Source organism: Melospiza georgiana, chromosome 16 (genome assembly GCF_028018845.1).
Source record: "Melospiza georgiana isolate bMelGeo1 chromosome 16, bMelGeo1.pri, whole genome shotgun sequence".
Classification (NCBI taxonomy): Eukaryota; Metazoa; Chordata; class Aves; order Passeriformes; family Passerellidae; genus Melospiza; species Melospiza georgiana.
Genome location: NC_080445.1, coordinates 6,107,166 through 6,129,768, shown reverse-complemented (window position 1 = coordinate 6,129,768; position 22,603 = coordinate 6,107,166). Strand labels below are relative to the sequence as shown.

Here is a 22,603-nt window from a genome sequence, read left to right as displayed (position 1 = left end):
GACATCTCCTGCTTTTTTAATTGCTGTGAGGATTTTTTCTCCCTGCTGTGACAACAGCATTGACCATGTTAACATTGGCACTGGGAGGTCTTTTGTTGTGCTGTCAAGTACCTTTTAATCTTCCAATTCTTGTATGTCAAGTCAGGTTTCTACCTCGAGGATGAACCAAACCTTATTTCTGGGTCAAGAATTTTGTTTTATCTGCAGCATAAATTAGTGACAGGAGCTTCCCAGAGCTTGCCTTTCTTTTCACACCGTGACTCTGGTTTTTCTGTGCAAGCCCTGCTTATTCTGGATGATGGAAAAACATTTCTGCCCAACAAGCACTGCCACTTAGCCACTGTGCATCAGTGTTCATCTGCTCTCTACATTCCCTATTCCCATCAGCATCTCAAGGAGGGAGACAAAGATGAATTTCAGCGAGTCCCACCTTTGCACCCCTGTAATTCCTGGGGGTGTGTGCTGCCTCCAGCGCAATTCACTTCAATTCACTCCAGTATGGATTGCAACCCTCCTGCTGAGCTCCCTGGGCTGGGGAAGGCTTCTCTAAACCAGGGTGGGAAGATCTGAGCTTCTGATTTTGGGAATACAGACTCCAGTCCCCACTGCTGGCCATGAAGCAGCTGTGTGTGCCAGCCCTGCAGTGGTTGTGAAAGCAGCTTTATTTCCTTTATCTCAGCATCCAGGGTGGCTGCTTTTCCATAATAACTGAGACCAGCCCCATAATCACTGCAAAAACTCATCTCACCTCAAATGTTTTTAAAACTTGTGTGCTTTCCAACACTATGCCTGCCTTTTAAATTTAAAGATCTCTTAAAGAAAGGCAAAAAAGCACCTCACTAGTGTTTGCAGAGTGCAGGGGAAATAGTGGCAAATGTTACAAAGCATGATCCTACTTGTCTGGTCACATCATGTCCAAACCACAGCAGGCAGTGTTAGATATTGCTGTATGTACATAAAATGCATCTGGAGCTGGGTAGCGCTGGAGCTCATCTCTCTGGTTTTGTAGGGCTTCCCTGCTCTGTAACAGCATTTCATTAACGTGGCTTTATTTACAGCCACCTCCTAAACAATAACAACAACAAGAAAAAGAATAAAAGAATAAGAATTAGAATAAATAAGAATAAGAATCACAACATCCTGTAAATCTGAGCTCTGACCAAGCTGAGCTCAGCACCCATCTCACCCCATCTCCTCAGCCACATTCCCAGGGGACAGAGAGGGGACCAGTGGCTGTCGCACCAAAAAGCACAGGTGGGGAACGCATCCTGATAAATGTGCTTACACTAATAGATTTTTTTTCCATTTGCTTTTCCCATGCAGACAGTCAGCTACTTACTGGGCAGAGCTGGAAGTGATATTCTGAATTGCTGAGGGAAATTTTCGCAGTTGATCAAACTCTTATGTATTTTGTGCTGATCAAAGATTCTCTTCATGTCTCATGCATTTGAAAGCACAAAAGAATGAATGAGAAAAGAGCTATTCTTCTGAGCTGGTAGACAATGAAATGATGATTGGTGAGATTATGCCTTGACTTTACTGTCAGCACAATGTCAGTAAAGGCAGCAGTATAGAGAAGGTGCATTTTGAGATATTAATGCCACTAAAAGAAACAGAAAAGCCCCCCAAAAGAGGAAAATGTCTGGGTGTGTTATTATTTTTATACTTTAGTAGAGAATAAAATCAATTTGTCATATTCTTGGATCATATTATTTTCCTGGATTATTCATCCCTTCATATCGTGTCTGCTTGTGTAGCCAGGAGTGGTAACTCAATGTTTTGCTCAGGTGAAAATCTGCTTTTTAAAATATTTATTTATTTATTTATTTATTTTTATATGTAGACATCTAGTGCAGGGAATGGCAGGAACCTTCCACTGGTGCTGCTCCTAGCAAGGGACAGATTTTTCACAGCATTTTCACAAATGCACTGACCTGTGCAGAGGAATTAGAGATTGCTTCTTTATCTTTTAGCAACAGTGCAGGTTTCAATGGCAAAACCTAAAATAGGCTTCCAGGGCTCTGGGTTAGTTGGATTTTTAATGAGTTAAAAATGAATTAATTGTGCTTAGTAAAGAAGAGGCTTCGAAGCTGAGGCATCTGCAGGGTGTTCATTCCCAGGTCTTGGCTTGGGGATGCTCTTTTCAGGAATGGAGCCAGTTGCTTTGCTGTGTTTGTCACATGTGTCCCCCCTCAGAAAGGCACTCACATCAGCTGCAGCAGGTGTCTCTGGGGTGGTTTTGCCTTGATCATGGAATGAGGGGAAAGAGCAAGGCTGGGAATAAGCAGGGGAGGGAGGCCAGCATGCAGGAGGGCTGTGGCTGTGTGATCACAAAAGTGCATTTTGAATATCATGTTTAAGCAATGTCTGTCAAGAATGATTTAGCTCTAGCTGATCTCACCCTGGGGCCAGGGGATGGCCTAGGTGACCTCCTGAGCCTCCTTTTGCTTTTCCACTGGAAACAGAAAGAAAACCCACCTCAATAAACTGTGTCCCTGTGGATTTTCGTACCCTCTTCTCCCCACTGTCCTTCTGTGCCAGGTAACAAGATATTTATACATACAAATGTGCTTTCAGAAGCTTATTGTTATTCTCTGCATAACTTTATGGTTTATATTAAGCTAACTGGTCCTTGAGCATGTGCTGTTGTCAAGCTCTCTCCGTCTGCTCAGGAGAAAAGTGCTCTGGGGCTGGCACACCAGAGCATGATCTGGGTATTTATCCTTTTGGCAGTTTGCTAATTATTCCTATTGCTATCACATCCCTGCTCGGATTTCTGTCTCTCTGCCACAGTAAATATTCTCTCATTTTTCCAAGCTGCAGAGCTGCTACTTAAACTGGAGAAGCCTGAATATCCTGCAGGGGCCCATATTGTCATTTGGTTGATAGCGGTGAAAGGGGCCAAACATCCTTTCTGTACCACTCAAATTGCATGTCTTTGCATTCCTGCGTTGGCCACTCATTTTCTGGCCCATATTCTGCTCTTGTAAACAGCTCCTATGGTCCCTGGGAGTGCTCTTTGTAGCACAATGCTTTGATAAAGCCAGAGCCATCAGCTGCCAAAGCTCCATAAGGAGGCAGAAATAGGCACCAGATATCTCTGCTGCTGTAGATGTAGCTGCATTAGCCGTATCATTTCTCGTCCTAAGGACTTTCTAAGCCATTAAAATGTATTATAAAATTAAATGGTGTTTTTCCCACCTGTTCTAACTGGTGCCAAGTGCATTGAAAACCCTCCCAGAGGATACAACTCTGCATGCAAAATCTCAGTGCCCTCCTAAAGACTGCAGCTGCCTCAGAGACACCTTTTTTTTTTTCTTCTTCTTCTTTTTTCCCATGGGCTGCCTCCTTTACTTAGAATAATAAGCTTTAGATGATCTCAGGGCACTCTAGATCCCCCTGCTGCACAATCCAATTTGACATAAGTGTTGCATGGAGGGGAGGGAGGGAGAAAATCTTGCAAGCAGACACCGGACTTTCAGTCTGAGTTTCCCATTAGTACAAAGAAGAAGTTCATCAGCGGGGGCTTGGGAGATTTCATGCCTGTCTGTGCTGGAAGAAAGGCTCTCTGGAATTGATGGAGCATTTGTGCTGGATCAAGGGTCTGCTTGTGACTTCCCAAGTCCATTCCAGGCCATAAAATCATTGAAACTGCAGCAAACTGCTGAGTGGCTACCTTTGAGTCTTGCAGTAACTATCCTTTTAGTCTGGTATTAGCTATGTTTTATCATTTAGCTAACACTGTGTATGAACTGTTAAGCCTGCAACTGGGCTTCAGGACAGGTATTTAAGTGCTCCACATGAAGAGAGGAAAGCTGCTTTCCAAAGGAGAAGAATAGCAACCTATAGCTGTGGGTGGACCCAGTTAATCTCCTGTTATCTGTTCCCATAGCCAAATTATGCTCCTATCAGGGTTAGTCCTGTCCCTGCCAATGCAATTACAAAGCCTCACTGGTTTATATCTCTTAGTGAGTTTGCTGCTGCCCAATTCCCCTGGCTGGGTCAGGCAGGGGCTCTGTCTGCAAAATGGCCTGACCCAAGCAAACCTGCTCCCTGCTGCTGCAAAGCTCCTTGTCGTGCTCCCTAATCACCCCTAATCCCAGCAGCTGATTCCCCTGATTATGTGTCAGAACACGAGGGCAGCCTGTTTAAAAGGAGCTGTTTTCCAAGCAGCAGCACTTCCTCTCCTCAGCTCAGGGATGTGGGTTTGACACAAGAGGTGTCTCAGAGATGGCTCTGGGCTGCAGCATGGGAGGACAGCATGTGTCTGTCAGGATAGCACTTAGCTCACTTTGGGCTCTTTGCCCTATTTTCTGGCTTTCTGGCTGCTGTACAGATAATAGAACCCCTCCAGAGCAGAGGAAGTCTGGCACTGAGCAGGATTCTTTCGAGTAATGCACAGCCCTGGTGGGTATTAATCCTGGTAGTTTAGGCAGGTGTATGTTAGTGATCCTAGAAACTAAACACAGATTTCCATGGCAGAGGTTTGGTTTTTATAATGCTATTTTCTGAAATACCAGAGTGTCTGCAGTGCCTGCAGTTGCCCTGTGGTGATTTGGTTCGTGAAGAGCAAAAAGAAAACTCCTGAGAAGTTATTAATGTTGAGGCTGGGGGACCAAGTAATTGGCAAAAAAAGAAAAAAATGTTTACAGAAACATTGAAGAGAAGCTTGAAATATAAATATGAATAATTATTTCTCAAGCTTGAGAAATAATTTTCAATTATTTCTGAACACAAATCACTATGTTGATTTATCCAAATACTACTGAACACCCAACCAGGTCCCAACCATAGCTAGAAAGGAGCTGACTCACCAGATTTATTCATGACTGTTCATTTATCAGAGCAGCTTTCTCTCTTCTCTTTGTAAGCATGACTCACTTCTATAGCCACCAGATCAGATCACAGTTGCATCTTGTCTTGTGTCAACACAAACGTATCCCTGTCCTGTTTAAAATCATTCTTTGCTTCCTATGTGTTCTTTGAGTTGTGCCATGGTGGGAAAATCTTCATGGGCTTTGATTCCCCTTAGTTCTTCCTTCCTCCCTACACGTGTTCCCGTGCTGATTTGTCTTTTCCTCATGCTGTAATTGGGCTGGTGCCACCGTGTAATTTTTAACTGTGTGCAGTATCAACAGACCTCCATCTGTCTCTCCTCCAGAGCTTTCCAGCCTGCCGTTATAAATATCTGCCAAATCCTTCTCCAAAGAGAGGATCACCAGATTCCAACTGTTTGCAAAATAAGAGCTGCTGCCAAAAAATCCTCTCCCACCGTCTGCAACCTGTGCAGAACCTGTCCCTGCTCGGGGTGGGATGGCACTGCTGGCACTGGGGGGCTCAGAATGGAATTCATTGTCCCTCAGAAGCTGTGGTGGTCTCTTGCCTCAAGTATCTCATCATATGTGTCATTTTATTAGACAATAACCTTCAATAACCATCAGATAAAATCAAACTAACTGGTATGTAGGGGTGGGGTTTTTTCCCTTTTAAAATGCAATTCTTATTTAAAACATGCATTGGTGTAGATCAGTTCCAGTGTTGTTTTAAAAGATGTTTTACTTGACCTGGAAGGGTCTGGGAGCTCATTCCCCTTTCCCAGCCTGTCACTTAGGGGCTGAAGACTAGTTACCATGATCTAACTGACTGGACTTGCTGAGAGAAGTTTAATCTTCCACCTCTCTATATTTTTCCATCAGAATAAATCATTAGAATAGGCAAAAACCAGACTTGATTAGATTGTGCACAATCTAAAAAAAAAAAGGTAATTTTTAACATGGATAAAATAAAATTATATATCAATGCAGTTGGATAAAGTAAACATTCTAGATTATGATGTAGGTGCCCTTTGACACTTGAAGCCATTCTCATATTCTCTGTTAATGGCATTGGTTCAGAGCTCTGTCAGACTGATGTGGCTTTGTGAGCTCAGTTGTGTTTCTTGGGCTCCAACCCACACACATGTTAGTGTTTGCTGGTGGTGTGGCAGCTTGCTCTGCCTGGGGGACTCCCAAGGAACCTCTTCAGGTACTACTGCACACATCAAATTAAAAATAAATATCTGCTTGAGTAAAAACCTGCCTAGTTAATATTAGATCCAAGAAACCAGGTTTCTGTTATATCTGTGGAAGATGGGAGTAAGTCAGCACAAAGGATATTTCAAGGTTGGTTCAGGAGAGGGTTTCATGTTTGGTTCTGCTACGTCTTAGTTCTGGAGAGCTCTGCAGAGGAATATAAGGAATGTAAAGCATCTTGAGGGGTTGGCAAATCCTCCTTACAGTCTACTTTCTGTATAACATGGTATTTTCAAGAGGCAGAGAAGTGAGTACCATGTGTTGGACATGGGCAGGAACCAAGTGAAAAGTGGCTTTTTGTAGAGGGAAGCACCTTAAGCACTGCAGAAACTTGGGAGTTGTTTTATGATGTGTCATCAGGTTCAAAAAACACTGGTATTTCCATTGTCTGTATTGCAATGTGGATTCCGTGCCCGTTTTTGAAGGTTTTAGGGCAATCATTTTCATTATTTGCTTAGGAGGGTGTGCAACCACTTGATAATACATTATGACAGCAGGAAAATATGTACACACAAGCCTGAGCCTGCAGGACAGCTGTACTTATTCTCAAATGAAAAATATCCTCAGCCCTTGCAGGGGTGGCAGGGAGCACAGGGAGCTGGACTGGGCTGGGGCAGGGCTGTGCTTGCCAGGCTGAGATCCAGCCCCCAGCTCAGTCTGATTTTCTGCAGCAAGATTTTCTCCTAAAGGAACAGCCATGGTTTCTTCTAAAGTGTCCAGGAGATAAAAAGCAGATGGCATTGATTAGCTAATTAGTAATATTTTCTGCACTTAACCTGTTGTTCTTGATGTGCGCAAAGTTTGCAAAATCTTAGGGTGAGGATTTGTTGAAGAAATCAACCGTTTTTAAATCTGAAGAGGAGGGTAGCTAACATACAAATATATAATTTTATGGCCAGCAGAAATAGGTTAATCTTTTTTCTTTGAATTAATATTCAGGGCTTATTTCCTTCATCTTTTAAGGGAATATGCACAATGAGCTTGCAGCTCTCCTAACTCTTGTCTTGACTGCTTAGTGAGAGGTTCTGTTCTCCCCTATTGCTCTTTGTGGGTGTGCTCCTTTCCCTTTTGCATTTCTTATGGAGACAAAGCAAAATACTATTTTTTATTTTATGCCAGGCTCTCTTTTAGCTTGTGTTCTTGTGAACTCTCTGTGTCCTTGGCAGGACTTCTGCCAGGTGTTGGCCACCTCCATGACCATGCTGTGACAATGGTCAGTGACATTTTGCCAGAGCATCACTGGGGTGTTTAAGGTCACTCTGACCTTGGGTTCTGTTGGACGCAAGTAGCTTGATGTTGTTCATCATTTAGGGCAAGATAGAGTACCTTGCTCAGATGTTAATGTCTGAGAAAGGATATCAGGCTTTCAAATCCTGCTGGGTGCACAGCAAAATCTTCATACAGCCAAAAACCACAGCACTTACCTGGTTTCTCCAGCAGCTAGGAGAGCCCCAGGTGGGTTTGTGGGCAGACAGCAGCTCTGGTAGTCACAGTGGTGGGCAGACACAGCTTCAGGTCCCCAACAACCCCAAAATTAGGACTTCAGGGGAGGTTTGAGCTCTGCACCAGCATGATCCCAAAGCCTCCCATGCACCAAGGTCCCATGCAGGAGCTGTATTTGATTTGCCAGCAAGCAGCATGAGTGACACATGAGCTGTCAGCTGGGCCACCTGTGGCAGCAGGGAAAGAGAAAGAGCTTTATTTTCCTCTTCTGGAGAGCTGTCCTCCCTTGCAGATGCTCTGTAGGCGGCTTTGCTGTGCTTATCTCCTTCTGAGGGTTTCAGAACAGGTAGAGGTGGAACCCAGATGTTGCATTGGTCAGCTGCTTGAGCTGTGCTCCATCCAAAAGGACTGGAAGGTGCTTGAAGTGAGACAGAGATTTGATCCTCTCTTACACAGAGATTTATATTTTTCTTGTTCTGTGGTGTGGAAGCTTTAGCCTTCCTATTTCCAACCTTCCTATCAGAATGACATTTTTTATTTGCTCCTAAACTGAAGAAACACCAAACTCTGCATCCTCTCTCAAGCACAGTCTTGTTAATGTTCTTTGAAACATGACAAGTGTTGTGGCCATCAAACTGCAATGATCCTGTTCCTTCTGAAATGAGAAAAACATGTCACTTTTGGCTCTAAGTAATACAAAGGGAGAGGCACATTCTAGATGGGAGCTGCATGGCTGCCAAAGATGAAAGAAAAATGTTATTACTTTTGGAAATTTCATAATTACAGTTAATGATAATTTAATGAAATGACATTGTCTTCACTGCTATCGCTAATGAAATGTTTGAGAGTGATAAAACAGATCTTGTTAAATAGAGCGAGAGTTTTGAGTGGAACAGCTTTGTGACAGCACACTGCCTGCACAAGTCTTGAATTCCTATTTTTTTGTTAGAGTAGCTCAAAAAAGAAGATTAAATGAAGGCTGCATGGCAAATAATGCACAAATGAGGTATTTAAAGGTCTTCCATTAAGCAAACAATACTGAACTCCTGAACAGCATGTTGATGACTGAGCACTGCTCCTTAGGAATGCTAACCCTTCATTAAAACACTTCCCTTGTTTTCCTTTGCAGGCAAACCAGAGAACAAGAAACCCCGCCTGACTTTTTTTACTTCTCAGACTATGAGAGACATAATGCAGAAATAGCAGCATTTCATCTCGACAGGCAAGTGGAACAGATTTACATTAAAAGGGGAAATATTGTGATAAGCTCCTGCATTTGGCCATTCCTGAAACTGAATTACTTTTTAAAAGGGGAAAGTGGAACAAAGGTGGGCAAGTGCCATGAATAAATGAAATGGCAGATGATGAAAGAGTAAGTTAATAATTAGGAAATGCGACTTACTCTGGGAATGAGAAACCTGGCAATAAGTAATTCTCAAAAAGAAAGAGTAGTTATATTGAAGAGAAGCTGAGAAATTAATTTCCCTTGTGATCTTGCAGTAGATGTGGAGAGGACCCATCTCCCAGGGAATGTGTCACGTTAGTGTGACAGGAGCCTGGCTCACCCCAATTAGCCCCAGGGCACAGAGATCCAAAGGAGCCAAGGGGAGTGGTGCATTCAGAGAGGAGTCCTTGAGATGGAAGGGAGTTCTGGATTCACAGCAAAAGGCTGAGACTGTCCCACGTCAGGAGCATATTTATGGCACAAGTTGGTGGGAAGGAGAGGGCAGTGGTGGCCATCTCATGCTCCTGTTGCTGAAGATGTCCCCCCTCCAGAGTTAGTGCAGGGCATGGTGGACACCCCAAGACTGCAGCTCTCCCTGCCTGCCCAGATTAAGGGTGGAATTAGTGATTTATTTACTAATTAGTGATTAACAGTATGTCTGGAAACTGTGGCATTTCACTGAAGCATCTTTCACACTGTGAAAGGCCAAGAAACATCGTTTCACAAGCACAAAGCTTTGGGGCCACAAATTATTTGGGGTTTTGTGTAGCATTGCTGCCTTCTGGAATGATGGCTGGGGTATGGGAACGTGTCAGTGGGTGGCACAGGGTAGGTTTTCCAGTAAAACCCAACCCTGGTCAGATCCTTCAAGGATCTTCTCTATTTCATTGTTCTTGACCTTGGGATTGATCCCTTCTGCTTTATATTTTATATTGCCGTTTTAAGCAGATGGTGCTGTAGAAAAAAACATCAGTGGAGTTCCTACGGGGGGTGTGTTAAATATCCACACACTAAGCAGGAAAAGCAGTTGCTACCCAGTGAAGGAAATCTGAACAGCAGACAGTGGATATAAAAATCCTGCCTATGGGGAGACTTTGTATGGGGTCTTTGCTCTTTTCCTGTATCTCATAGCAGTGCTTCACAGGGAGGTTTTATGATCTATGAAGGCGGGAGGGTTTGGGGTAGGGAGAGGCTCTTCTCCCAGCCTTTGCCTGTGGGAAGATTTTTGGTCTCAGGGAGATTGTTTAGGTTGGTATAAGGGTATTAAAGCAGAGAGGAGCAGAAGGAAATAAATCAAACACATACTAAGGCTGTCAGAAAAAGAATTACATGGTGTTTATGGAGGAAAGAGGCTGAAATCCCATTCCCCAACTCACTTAAAAACTGGTGAGCAAAATGCATGTCATAACAACCATGAAGTAGCACAAAGTGAAAAAATAAATTTTTGCTGTCTCTGGTCTTTGGAATCATATGTATCTTCATTTTTATCATGGAACAATGCCCTCCATACTTTTCTTGTGTTTTACTCCACACTACATAGGCAATGCAGAGCTCATCATAATCAGGACATATTTTGTAATACACTACATGAGGAATTATCCAGTTTAAAGTGATGGGCTTTATACTCTTTAAAACCCACAGATAAATGTGCCTTCAGAGTGTAATGAAGCTTCCTAAAAGCTGTAACTCTCATTACACTTTAATCCCTTCCATAACCCGCGTCTCCTGTGCCTCCTGCAGGATCCTGGATTTCCGGCGCGTGCCCCCGGTGGCAGGCAGGCTGGTGAACATGACCAGGGAAATTCGAGATGTTACTCGTGACAAGAAGCTGTGGAGAACATTTTTCATCTCACCAGGTAGCCCTGGAAATAACTCTCTCTTCTCTCTATCCCGCTGAACACGTACTTAAGGAAACGATGTGTAGATTGCCTAATTGCTCAGATATTTCTAATAAAACTGTCTTCTGGAGCTTTGAATAAAAATAAATGTGGAGACATAGCTTACAAAGAAGACTTTATTGTTTTGAGTTGAGTGCCTTCTCCCCTTGACAAATTATCTGCAGAGAGAGGCTTTTATGTTCACCAAAGTGTATTCAAAAAATGTTTTATGTAGAACAGTTTCTAATACAATTTTTTCTGGTGTTCTCAGTTTATCCAAACCCTTATTACCCAGCCCATTAGTTATTCAGGTTGTTGTTTTTTTTTTTCCCACTGCAATGTGATCTGTCACTTCTGTTGGTCAGATGCATTTATTTGTGGGTTTGACTGGAGTAGCAAACCTAATTTCTCAGAGCCATTCAGGTTTTATTACAACAGGAGTTTGGACAAAAAAATCAGGAAATAGATCTGCAATATATCCTGCCTGCAGCTCAAATTCTCTGTTGGGCTAGAGGTGACCTGAATTGTTCCCAGTCCTCACTCTTGCTTCGAGGGCTGACCCAGAAGCTGATACCACTCACTCCTCAGCCTTTCACAACATTCTGTGGACCTGGTCACAGGTGGGAATTTTACAGGCACAGGATAAAACCCTATCCTGCTCACCAGAATATACAACTGGAATAGGGAAAAATGGACAAAAGTGGTAGCATCTCTTATTTAACATCTGGGATGCTGAGATGGAGAAATTAAGGCTCTGAGTTAAGGCACAGAAATGTTTAAGTTTGTTCTTACATATAGAATTTATAGGTTGTATGTTCAATTTAAAGCACAGTGCCACGTTCCAGTAGTTGAATTCATATTTTTTCAGCTGTGTGCAAGTGTGCTTTGCTGATCTGAGGCTGTGACTTGTGTAAGAGGCAATCTGGAGCAGAAACCTCTGGAGATCTCTCCCTTGCTCTGTGTGTGATTGGCCAGGAGCTGTTTATCCCAGATCCCTAAAGTCAAGATCCAAAGACTTAATTACAGTTTCTCCCAATGTAACTGTAATTTATTGCTGTTAGCTAGAAACCAGGGCCCTGTCATTGCCGAGCTTTTGCTCTTAACATGTTTATCACACTTTTCTGATCCCCAATAAAGTCATTATTACGGCTGCTATTTTTAGCTATTTATGTTCAGCTCTGCAGGACACAGTTGAGCAGACAGTTATTTATTCCAGGAACTTCACTTGTAAATTACATTACATAATTGCAGAAGGTTTCATTCTACCCTGCATTATGAGCACTCCAGTTTTACATGCACAGTTACAGTGACAATAGATGTTCACCAAACCTGGGGGACACAACATTTCTGCATTTGCTTACTTGCTTTCCCTCCTTCTTTGTTTCTCTATACTCTTTTTTTTTTTTTTTTTGTTTTGGCTTGATTTTTGTAAATACGTGCAAAAAATGGCAAAAAATATTTTGTCTGTGCACAAGGTGCTTTGTGAACATAAGCCATTTTATTCCTATTTTGGCAAGTAAGATGTGGATTAATGGGTTTGCTTGATTTTTGGTGTTCCTAGGTTATATTTCAAGACTTAGGGATGAACTTGAATTGTTTCTGAGAATTACAAACTGTTCTCAAGTACTGAGCAGTGTACAGCAGCCAGAGCAGGGCAACACAGAGTTAAGGCTGCCGGTTTGGATGAAGATCTTTATCTTGCCATTATGAAATTCCAGACATCCAAGCATAATCCTTTATTTAAATTTATTTGGAGGTCTCAGATAAATTCAATTAAAATATTTGATTAACTATGAATCAGGCTTTTCTGGAGAATAAAATGCTCAGGCAATTAATTTTTCTGTCCATTTTACATTTCCTGAATCAATATACTTTGGTTAAATCATGTTGGTTACTTGTCAGAACTCTTCCCTACAAGTCCCCAGCTTAATTAGTCAGATTCTCATTAACATATGCCCAACCTCTGTCTTGTACTTCACACTGACCTTAAAAGGCAGGCATTAATTAATGCTTAATGAAAAAATAACAAAGAACCTAAATTAAGCTTTTAGGAACAACTTCCACAAGGCCAGCAGGCAGCTCAGGCAGCAGATTGAGGGCAGGGAAGGAAGAGAAGAGGGAGGAGCTGGGGTGAGACTCATGATCTGGGAGGTGAGGATGAAGAGGGAATAGGGAGCCTGAGGAAGGCTCAGGGGCTGACTTGCCCCTCTGGCAGATGGAGGGCGGCTGAGGCTGTTGGTTTTGAGGGAGAGATGCCTCAAAATGTGAGAAATTGAGGTGTGAGCCTCCAAACCCCTGCTGGTTTTGAGGGAGAGATGCCTCCAAAGGTGAGGAATGGAGGTGAGACCTCTGTGTGCATGCACAAACCAGGCTGTGCACCAACATTAGCCTGTGGAGGACCCTCTGGGACCCCCTTTCAGGTGGCTCTGTTACTGCATCTCCATCCCCAGCAGTGACAGTCAATGGCCATGGGGACACTTGGTGCCTGCTGGCAGAATATCCCTCTCCATGCACACATACACAGCTCTAAAAACAAACGAGCACTAAGTGAAATTGATTTTATAGGAAGATGTTCCCCTTGAGCTGGGAGCCCATGGTTTGCACACTCAGGGGATGATTATTGATAATATTAATCAATCACAGGGCCATGGAATTCACTGAATTGGAGGGGGCCCATCAGGGTCATTAAGTCCACTCCTGGCCCTACTCAGGGGACCCCAAGCACACAGTTTGTTATTCCCCAGACCTGTGTGGGGATGTGTTGGAAGAAACCTCCCTGCATTTCCACTCCCGGGCCCCCTCCCTTGTCCCATCAGGCGTGGAAATCAGGGCCAGGGAGCCGCAGGCAGCTTCAGAGCGCAGCAGCATCCCTGCTCCCATGGAAAAGTGACAATGGCTGTGAGCAGGCAGGTCGGGGGATGCATTAGGCTGCACTCAGAGGGAAAGCAGATTGCAGAAAAGTGCACTTTCAGGCAGTTTGGACTTAAACATGAGAAATGGAATTAGGTCGGTAATTATTTAAATTAATTTTACGTCCTTTGCAGCAAGGCAGACTGCAGTAGCCCTGCTACTTTTACAAATGAATGGTAATTTGCTAGGAAAAAAGAGACATATTAATGATGTCAGCCTTCATTTTGGAAGTAATTGAGGCAGCAGCTTAAAGAAATCAATGTTACACAGCTAGTAAGCACTATGTTTTTGTTCATATTAACCAATTCCAAGAGATTATGGATTTTTTTCCCTCTCAGCATACAATAGAGTTCAGAATTACCTATTATTTTGAGCAGGTAAATGAAAGATCTTTTCATGCATTGCTGTAGTAAATATTCAGGATTCTTCCCAGTACTCCAATTGCATATGCTTGCTAAATGTCCTCTATTAACAGTCATGCAAAGCTGAATAAAAGAATTGCTCTGCTGAGCAATTTGCTTCAAGGTATCCCCCCTTGTTCCTTTTCTTCCTGAGAAGAATTATTGTTCAGCTATCAGGAGGAAGCACAGAGAATTTGCAGATGAGTACACAGACACTCTGGTTCTTAATTGTTGTAATTAGTTGGAGTTTCGATCACCAGACCATGATTTTTGCCTGCATTTCATTACAAACCACATCCATTCCTCCCCAGATAATGAAAATCAGACACTGCAACACGGGGCTCTCTTGTCTTTCTGGTGCTTTGGGGAAACAATTTTGGTTTGCAGTGAAGAAGTGTTTTTGCACGTTGGAAATGCTCAGCACTTGGACATGCCAGCATGTATAAACACCCCTCCCTGTCTGGTTTGCCAGCACTGCTGCTGTTGCCATCCCTGCCCACCCTGCAGGAGCACAAATTCCTGGCTGTTGCTCCTTTTGCAGGTGTACTTATGCAAGAAACACCTTTATCTGTGAGAGGAAGATATGGTTTGGGCAATTTTAGTGAGAGGAGAAGGGCTGTGCCCCAGTGGGGAGCTCATCTCCCCTTTCTCTCTGGTTTTTGCTTCGGGAAGCCAAACCCTGCTCTCAGCGTGGGCTTGCCATCAAGCGCTGGGCTTGTGTCTCTAGCTGGAATTTCACCCTCAGCCTGCTGTGCAGAATGTGGGTCACCTACTTAGGTTTCAAAGAGCCTTGCTGGAGCACCTTGAAGTCTTAAATGAGATCTGTGCTTTTCTATATTTGGTCCCTCTTTTTTTTTTTTTTTCCTTACATTTTTTAAAAGCCTTAAAAATGAATGTTTCCCCTGATAATTCAGGCTGCTTCATCTTACTGCTGGTATGTAAGGACTAGGGCAGACATAATAAGATGTCTGTTCTGCATCAATCAAGGCAGTTAATTTCTTTAGCTTGAGATCCAGCATCCTTGCACCTCTGCTATCCCCAGAAATTGAACAGGAGCTGCAGGGAGTGGGTACCACAGGTCTGAGGCCATGGGGGGGAATAACTGCTGGCAGAAAAGGATTTACCATTAAATGTAACTTGTCAGTGAGAAATACACTTGTGGTTTTACTGCAAGTTCGCTCTCTTAGTGGCAGGACACATCCTGCCATTGCTCAGGGCCCTGGATGCTGGAGCAGGCAATGGGGCTCTGTGGAGGATCAATAGCTGGAAGATGCTGGCAGGGATGAGTGGGATGAGTGGCAGGCAGCACATGTGCTCACTGCACAGCCCTGTTTGCAGAGCAGCAAACAGCAGAGCCCCCAGCTCTCCTCAAGATTTACCTGGGTACCAGTGTGATTACTGATTAGCCCCAGTTGCTTTCGCTGAAAATACAGAGCAGGGTTTCATTGTTCCCCAAGCTGAATGCAGAAACAAACTGTTAAACAGAGTATTTATCTTCCCACTGAGCAAAATGCTGTGTTTAATACAACTCCTTTTTCTTGAAAGGTCAGATTTACATAGTGAGCAGCAGAGGCTGTGATGGTGTGGGGGGTGTTTGCTGGGACTTTTGCTCTTTACAGAACTGGTCCTGGAGGAGATAAATGAGCACTGGCTTCCTGCTGCCAGGTGGAAGTCAAGTCATAGAAACCTGGAAGATAAGTTATCTCAGGCAGTCAAGATAAATCTGCATGGTTCCCTCCCTCCAATGATGAGGGGGTGATGCTGACACAGCTGAATTGAAGCCCAAGCCCCAGTGCAGCTTCAAATCAGCAGAAACACAATTTTTGAGAGGATATTCCACTTAGTAAAATTCTTTAATTATAAACTCAGAAGTACAGACATGTTTGAGTGATCCCTTCCTCCCTTTTGTAATTTCTGTTCTTCTTTTCCCTGAAGTACTTTTCTTTTCCTTGAGTAATTGTCAACAAGCTTTTTGGCCACAGAGTAAATATTTGTGGACTTAGCCAGGATATATTTAACTGCTATGATCCATCCCTGTAAATATAAATATACAGTTTGGGCAAGTTGTTCTGAGCATGGATGGATGGGTGGCCCTCATGAGTCAGCCACAGCAGGGTGATGCAAAAGGGCTGTCTTAGGGTAAAGCAATCACAACTTCATGGGCAAATCAGGTGGCCATCAACAGAGAAAGCTGGGACATCAGTGGGAAGCTGGGACAGGTTGTCAAGTAGCAACACATCAGCCTTGTAGTGTGGTTATTCAGAATAATTCCATGGTTTAACAGCCAGCCCCAGATAATGCAGCTGATTAATAAAACCATCAGGAGACCTTTTGCTGTTCCATGTTCCCCTACCCCTCCTTGCTCAACCACAGCTCCTTGCTGTGTTCCTCCCTCCCTCCTGTCATCCCCAGAGCTGTCCCTGTCCTCCTGACTCACCATCTCCCCCTGGCAGTGCCCATCTGCACGGGGCACTGTGCTGGATGTGGGATGTCACAGTGCCATGCAGGGCTGTGTGCTGCAGGGCACCACTGCCATGCAAACCCACACTCACCTTCCCATGGCAGGCAGAAAATCACCTCCTGCTACTCCCAGCCCTTCCTGCCTCATTTGCACCGAGCCTGCCCAGAGGGAGAGGAGCTCAGAAACAATATTTGAATTTAGAGGCCTTGTGGGGAATCAGGAAGCAATGTGACTTCTCAGCTTCATGCATTAGCATGAGGAAAAGGCACAGCCTTCGTCTAATGACATTTTATGTGCATAAAGCAATGTCACAAGAGTTGTAGCACACTGGCAAGAGCAGCAGTGTGCTCCTATTCCTGTGCACAGTCTGGTGTTGGTGGGCTTTGGGGATGAGCTGCTCTCTCTCACCTTCAGTGAATTCCTGTGGGCAGGATGTTCTTGTAAAGATGTGGGTGTTCCTGTTGGTACAGAAATATGTGGTGGCAGTTTTGGGGAGGTTTTAAGGTAACACACGGTCCAAAACCTGCTGCAGATTCTTTTTCTGTGGTTGTTGGAGTAATGTGAGGTGTGGAGGAAGGAATTAGTGTTTGAGATGCGTGCTGACAGCGTTACGTCCGTGCTATTTCCACCTTCCATGCACACCCCCACAGGACTCTGGATGGTAAATAATTCTCCTTGCAAAAACTGCCAGTTCTTCTCATACCAGCAAGGAAATGAATGAAATGTTCTCTGGTCTTAAAGAAACAAGCCAAGATTTTGAGAAGTGACTTAATCTTGGGCACATGCCACTTGTTCAGCTGTGGGATTTGGGGTTCCAGCCTAGGGTAGCAAATAGCTCTCAAGGAATGTATCAGTCTGGGAAAACAAAAGAGAAAGGACAGGATTCAAAAAAAAATGGTTTGGGGAATATAAATAGGCTGGAAATAGTCACAAAGAGCTTTGCACAGGGCGTGATCCGAGCCACTGAAATAATGTCTTTGTAGTGTTTTCAGTGGAGGAAAACTATGTGTGGTAACAGGGGTTTGGATTTATTTCTGCTCCTACATACATCAGTGCTTTTATGAATTCTCAGTACTAATTTAAGGGTAGGCTTTAAAGCTCTTTTCCTTTCTTTGCCAGCCAACAACATCTGCTTCTACGGGGAGTGCTCCTACTACTGCTCAACAGAGCACGCCCTGTGTGGGAAACCAGACCAGATCGAGGGGTCCCTGGCTGCTTTCCTGCCTGACTTGTCCTTAGCAAAAAGGAAAACCTGGAGAAACCCCTGGAGGCGTTCCTACCACAAGCGCAAGAAAGCAGAGTGAGTAGTGGGGAGCAGAGCTGCACAGGGTGGCAGGGAAATAACCCAGTCCTTGCCCCTGGGAAGGGACAGAGCATTTCACATGCCAGGAGCTGCAGTTTGTGCTCCTGAACACAAATTCAGTGGCACAGTTCCCTCATGGGACAGGTACCTCCAGTGGCATGGACAGGATGCAATGGGACCTGTCCAAGTCCTGTCAGAGGGATAAAGGTGCACTGATCTCAGCAGCCCTGAGCTGTTTGCACCATATCACTAAGGGTGCAGCTAGTCTCCTAAATCCTGAAGCAGATAGCTTTCAGTCTTGTGATTTTCTTCCTTTTTCATCAGCCACAATCTTCCTTGCTTGCCTGCATTGCTGGAATTTGCTGCCTCTACCTGACCCTGCCCTTAATCATGATAAAAGTAGATCTTTGCAAAATAACATTTTTTTTGTCATTTTCAGTAAGCTTTGTATGTCTCATAAAATATCAAAATATTGCCTTTTCCAGATGGGAAGTTGATCCAGATTATTGTGAAGAGGTTAAACAAACACCCCCATATGACAGTGGGACCAGAATTCTGGATATAATGGATATGACAGTTTTTGATTTCCTAATGGGTATGTTTCATCTCTTTCAAAAATTAAATGCAACATTTAATTAGAATAAGAACCATTTCTTTCTGCACTGCTCTGCATAGCTCAGCAGTTTGCTAAAGCGTGGCTGAAGCTGCATTTACTGTATGTGCTTTTCTAGATGATTATGGGAAAATGCAGATTTACATGGTTATGTATTCCCATCAGTGCAGATTAAAGGAACAAAGATGTTCAGAAATGCAGAGTGGTGATGAATGCAGGTCAGGCCAGTCTCCTTCACAACAGTGAAGGGCTTCACAGTTTGCTTTAGTGAGTGCTTTGCCCCTCTAATATATGGCTCCTGGATGCACATGCAAGGACTGCTCATTATGGTGCTTTGTTTTCATCCTGCAGGAGTGTTCTGTATAAAATGTCAGTGTTGGGGGGGAAGAGGCATTGCTTTGTCACAAAGGCAGCTGTGGATTGTATCAGGAATTTTTCTGTTAATGTAACCTGATCTCAATAAAATAATTATTTACAGCCAGGTACTAGTGATCCATTCCAAGCCTAATTCTCATTCTCATATGAAACCTTTGCTGCTGCAGCAAATACACCTCTAAGTAACTAACCTACATCCTTGGGCACATGCCAGCATGGACACATCCTGTGCCATTGCCCCCACTGAGATTGCTGCACTGGGCTCCAGCAGGAGAGGCCAGGTGACAGCTCAGGAGCCATATGTGGCATCTATAAGTAGCTCAAGACCCCTGCCAGTGAGACAAAATTCACAGCTTGGCAGCAGTGCTCTGCACATTGGCCTTAAAAAGCAGCTCACACAGGGAGAGCTGTGCAGCTGTGCAGATCAGCGCCATCCTGGTCCATATTTCACAGACATGAAGCTGTTCTGGCTTCCCAGGCAGCCAGCAACTGGGGCAAACTTCTTACCAGAGGAAAACCAGGATGCTTGGTTGGGGTTCAGGAAGCTGAATGCAGTATTAACAAAGTGATCAGGGTTAACACCCCTGCTCAGTGCAGGGCATTTTCTCCTACCCTTGCACTTGTGAAATGTTCCATGTCTGCCTCACACACCCTGCTGAGCCCAGGCTGCAGCAGCAGGAGCACAGCTGCCCTGCAGGTGCCCAGGCTCCCCAGGCTGCTGAGATCCCTGGGGATGGAGAGGGGGTTCCTTGGTGTACCCCAGGAGGGGTTCATGGAGGGGGGAAAGGTTTCTTTGCCTCCTGATGGGCCTTTTAGAGCTTAAGTACAAAAAGCACAGAGAACTTGAAAAGCTGCCAGAGGTTTAACAGCCCTTCCAGTATCACACACTTTGGGGTGTCTGCTGTAGGAGCAAATGAGCTCTGCAGATTTGATGCTTTCTCTGCTACATTTTTGGGGAGCACTAGCTTTTTGCATTGCAGGCTCAAGCCAGAGTGAAAATGTTCTTTTTCTTCTCTTTGTCCCATAGGTAACATGGATCGACATCACTACGAAACCTTTGAGAAGTTTGGAAATGAAACTTTTATTATCCACTTAGATAATGGAAGAGGGTAAATATCTTTAATAATCTTTTTGGGGTTAAAGGAAAAAAAAAAGTCAGTCTTTAAAACAGCCTTTGTTACATTCTTGCTCTTATCTTTAAATAGGTTTGGAAAATATTCCCATGATGAACTTTCCATTTTGGTGCCTTTAAACCAGTGCTGCAGGTATGTTTTCCCTCTGGAGGTGTTTCTTGGTTTGTACCATGGTTTCCACTAACAGGACTGAAAATTTTGATTGAATCTTTCATTGCACACTGTGGAGAGGAGGAGGTGGTGTGATCCTGCCCAGCTAGCCCTGAGCATTGGCACTGCCACATTCAGTGCTCTGTGGGATCAGGACCTTGTAGGAACACGGCTGTGAGATGTTGGGAGAGAAGCTTTAAGACAAAATACAGATGCCATGGAAGTCAAGTGACAAAACCCTAGCTTGTTCACGTGCTTCTCAACAGCTTTCCTTGGTGCCCATGTTCAGGGTTTTCAGAGGGTGACATTTAGAGTTTCAGATTTGCAGGGTGAGCCTGAGGAGCCCCTGCTGCTGTCACACATGTCCCTGCTCAGTGCCATGTGTGTCACACGTGTCATTCCAAGGTGGACACGGCCCTGTGAATGCTGCACCAGCTCCACTTGGTGCTTTTCCAGGTGAGGGATGTGAGGGCTGCCTGCTCTGCCCCTTGGATCTGCGCTCCAAAACCTCTGCACCTCTGAGGGCCCCAAAGAGCAGTGACAGGTGACAACGCCAGCTGCTCGCTAGGACTGTGACAGTGCCTGGCTCTCCTCATTTCAGATCACAGAATAATTACACTATTACTGCAATTCTGGCCTTTTAGCACTGTCGAGATCAACAGTGGTGGAAATAACTGATTTGCATTTTTTTTCCCCTCCTTTTCTTAGAATCAGGAAATCTACCTATCTGCGATTACAGCTGCTAGCCAAGGAGGAGTACAAACTCAGTCTCCTGATGAAAGAATCTTTGCTAAAAGACAAAATAGCCCCAATCCTGTACCAGCCTCACTTGGAGGCCATGGACAGGCGGCTGCGGATTGTGCTCAAGGCGGTCAGTGACTGCATAGAGAAGGATGGCTATGACAACGTGGTGGAAAATGACTTTAACACTGATGTTAACACTGTTGCCACTGAGAGGTAGTGAAATGGCAAGACTACGTTTTTACCAGCCGAGTCAAGAAGATTCAAAGAAGGAAAAGAAGCAAAATAACAGCAACGAAATAAAAATAAAGTCTTGCAAAAGACTGTGTATGCTACTTTGTGAATTCAGTGAATTCAGAAATGAGATATAATTGTTCCCAAAGTAGGTAAAGTGTAGACTCTGCAAAGGATTAGTTCATTAAGAAAATAAGTCTAATGTGATGCTTTTCATTAGTTCCTGAAGAGAGATTATGAAAAGATTCAGAAAATACTCAATCATGGACAGACAGCAGTCTGATAGCAAAACACCTCCTGTCCTTTTTGTATAGAAAGGAGGCCTTTACTTAATATTTTGTATTTATATATGGTATATCTATGAAACCCCAGACCTACCTTCCAAATTTAACTAAGAGGGACAGCATAGTTTTGTGACTCACACTTTATTTGTGGTGACAGTCCACTTAGTATTTTGTGTTAACCCTTTAAGTGCTCTAATCCACTGTATCTTATTTAAATTGAATGCTTATTTTCCCCCCAGCTACTCAGCATTTAAAGGGTTAAGGCATTATGAACTTTTAAAGGCAAAAAATAATAATAATAATGATAATAATGATAATAAATACAGGGGTTACCAGAAGGGAATTTCACTAATTGTGCTTTGACAGGAATACTTGAATGTTGGTTTTACAAAGTGATGTAAAATGACAAGTTGTACTATTTGTCCATAAGGAGGTGGCAGCTCTTATCTTTCTAGACTATTATAGCTGAGCTGCTACTTTTCAATTTTGCTTTTGATAGTTTTGTGTAAATATATACATATATGGGTAAAAAGCTGCTTTCAGCAGCTCTAGGCTTACTTTTGCAGCATTTTTGTGGAATTGTTTGCAACGTGGTAAAAGTGCAATAAAGATATGCAAAATGTGTAGCCATCTTGTCTAAATGGATTCATTCATCTTGTTCAGAGCAAAGCTCTGTGCACCAGCCAAGTGGTTGTTGAAATTGCCATCCCCTTTTGTGGAATAGCAAATGGAGCTGGAGCAGGGAACTGGTGATTAATTGGTGATTAATGCACACTGCAGTGCCAGTAAGGGCTGGGGTGTTGAAAAGGGTTAAATCTTTCCTATGAAAGCATTGTTTTGATGTCATTTCAGCATCCCTTCCTCTTGCAGTTATGGCTGTAGAAACAAGCTGTGGAGCAACAGCTCTCAAAGATTACGCCTTGACACGCTGCCCAGAGGGTTTAGAAACACCAGTGCCTCTGACTTGGGCTGCAAAAACCTTTGCACAGCCTAGAAAATCCCAGCCTAAATTAGCTGGAAACATGGTATTCTTATCCAAATAGCCTTGAATTATGCTTAGTTGCATCCATTTAAGATTTGTGGAGACTCTCAGCCCAAAAGCAAGCTATAAATTGAACACGTGGCTGTATTTGACTTGTGAAAACATGGTGTGGTACAGCAGGAATCCCTCATCACTCCTCTGGGTGAGGAGAGAATTTATTGTGACAGTGTTCATCACAACTTTAATTCAAAGCTGCCATTTATTTCATTTGATGTCTTTTTTCCCAGGGATTCATAACCATATACTTTAAAAGCCAGGTAGACTAAAATGTAGGCATTTCAGCATATTAAAATTATGAATGAGAGAAAAAGCTGCTCTATTGGCTCATTCCCTTCTTAGG

General features: G+C 43.7%; 1 protein-coding gene across 1 annotated transcript in view; it reads left to right on the top strand.

The window, feature by feature from the left end:
* Positions 1–21,847, top strand: part of FAM20C (FAM20C golgi associated secretory pathway kinase) — a 56,346-nt gene extending 34,499 nt beyond the window's left edge. Inside the window, exons 4-10 of the mRNA XM_058035765.1 lie at positions 8,644–8,736; positions 10,480–10,595; positions 17,508–17,688; positions 18,177–18,286; positions 19,707–19,788; positions 19,885–19,944; positions 20,671–21,847. Coding sequence (XP_057891748.1) covers positions 8,644–8,736; positions 10,480–10,595; positions 17,508–17,688; positions 18,177–18,286; positions 19,707–19,788; positions 19,885–19,944; positions 20,671–20,923 — 895 coding nt within the window. The 3' untranslated portion in view covers positions 20,924–21,847. The remainder of the gene's footprint in view (positions 1–8,643; positions 8,737–10,479; positions 10,596–17,507; positions 17,689–18,176; positions 18,287–19,706; positions 19,789–19,884; positions 19,945–20,670) is intronic.
* The last annotated feature ends 756 nt before the right edge of the window (positions 21,848–22,603 follow it).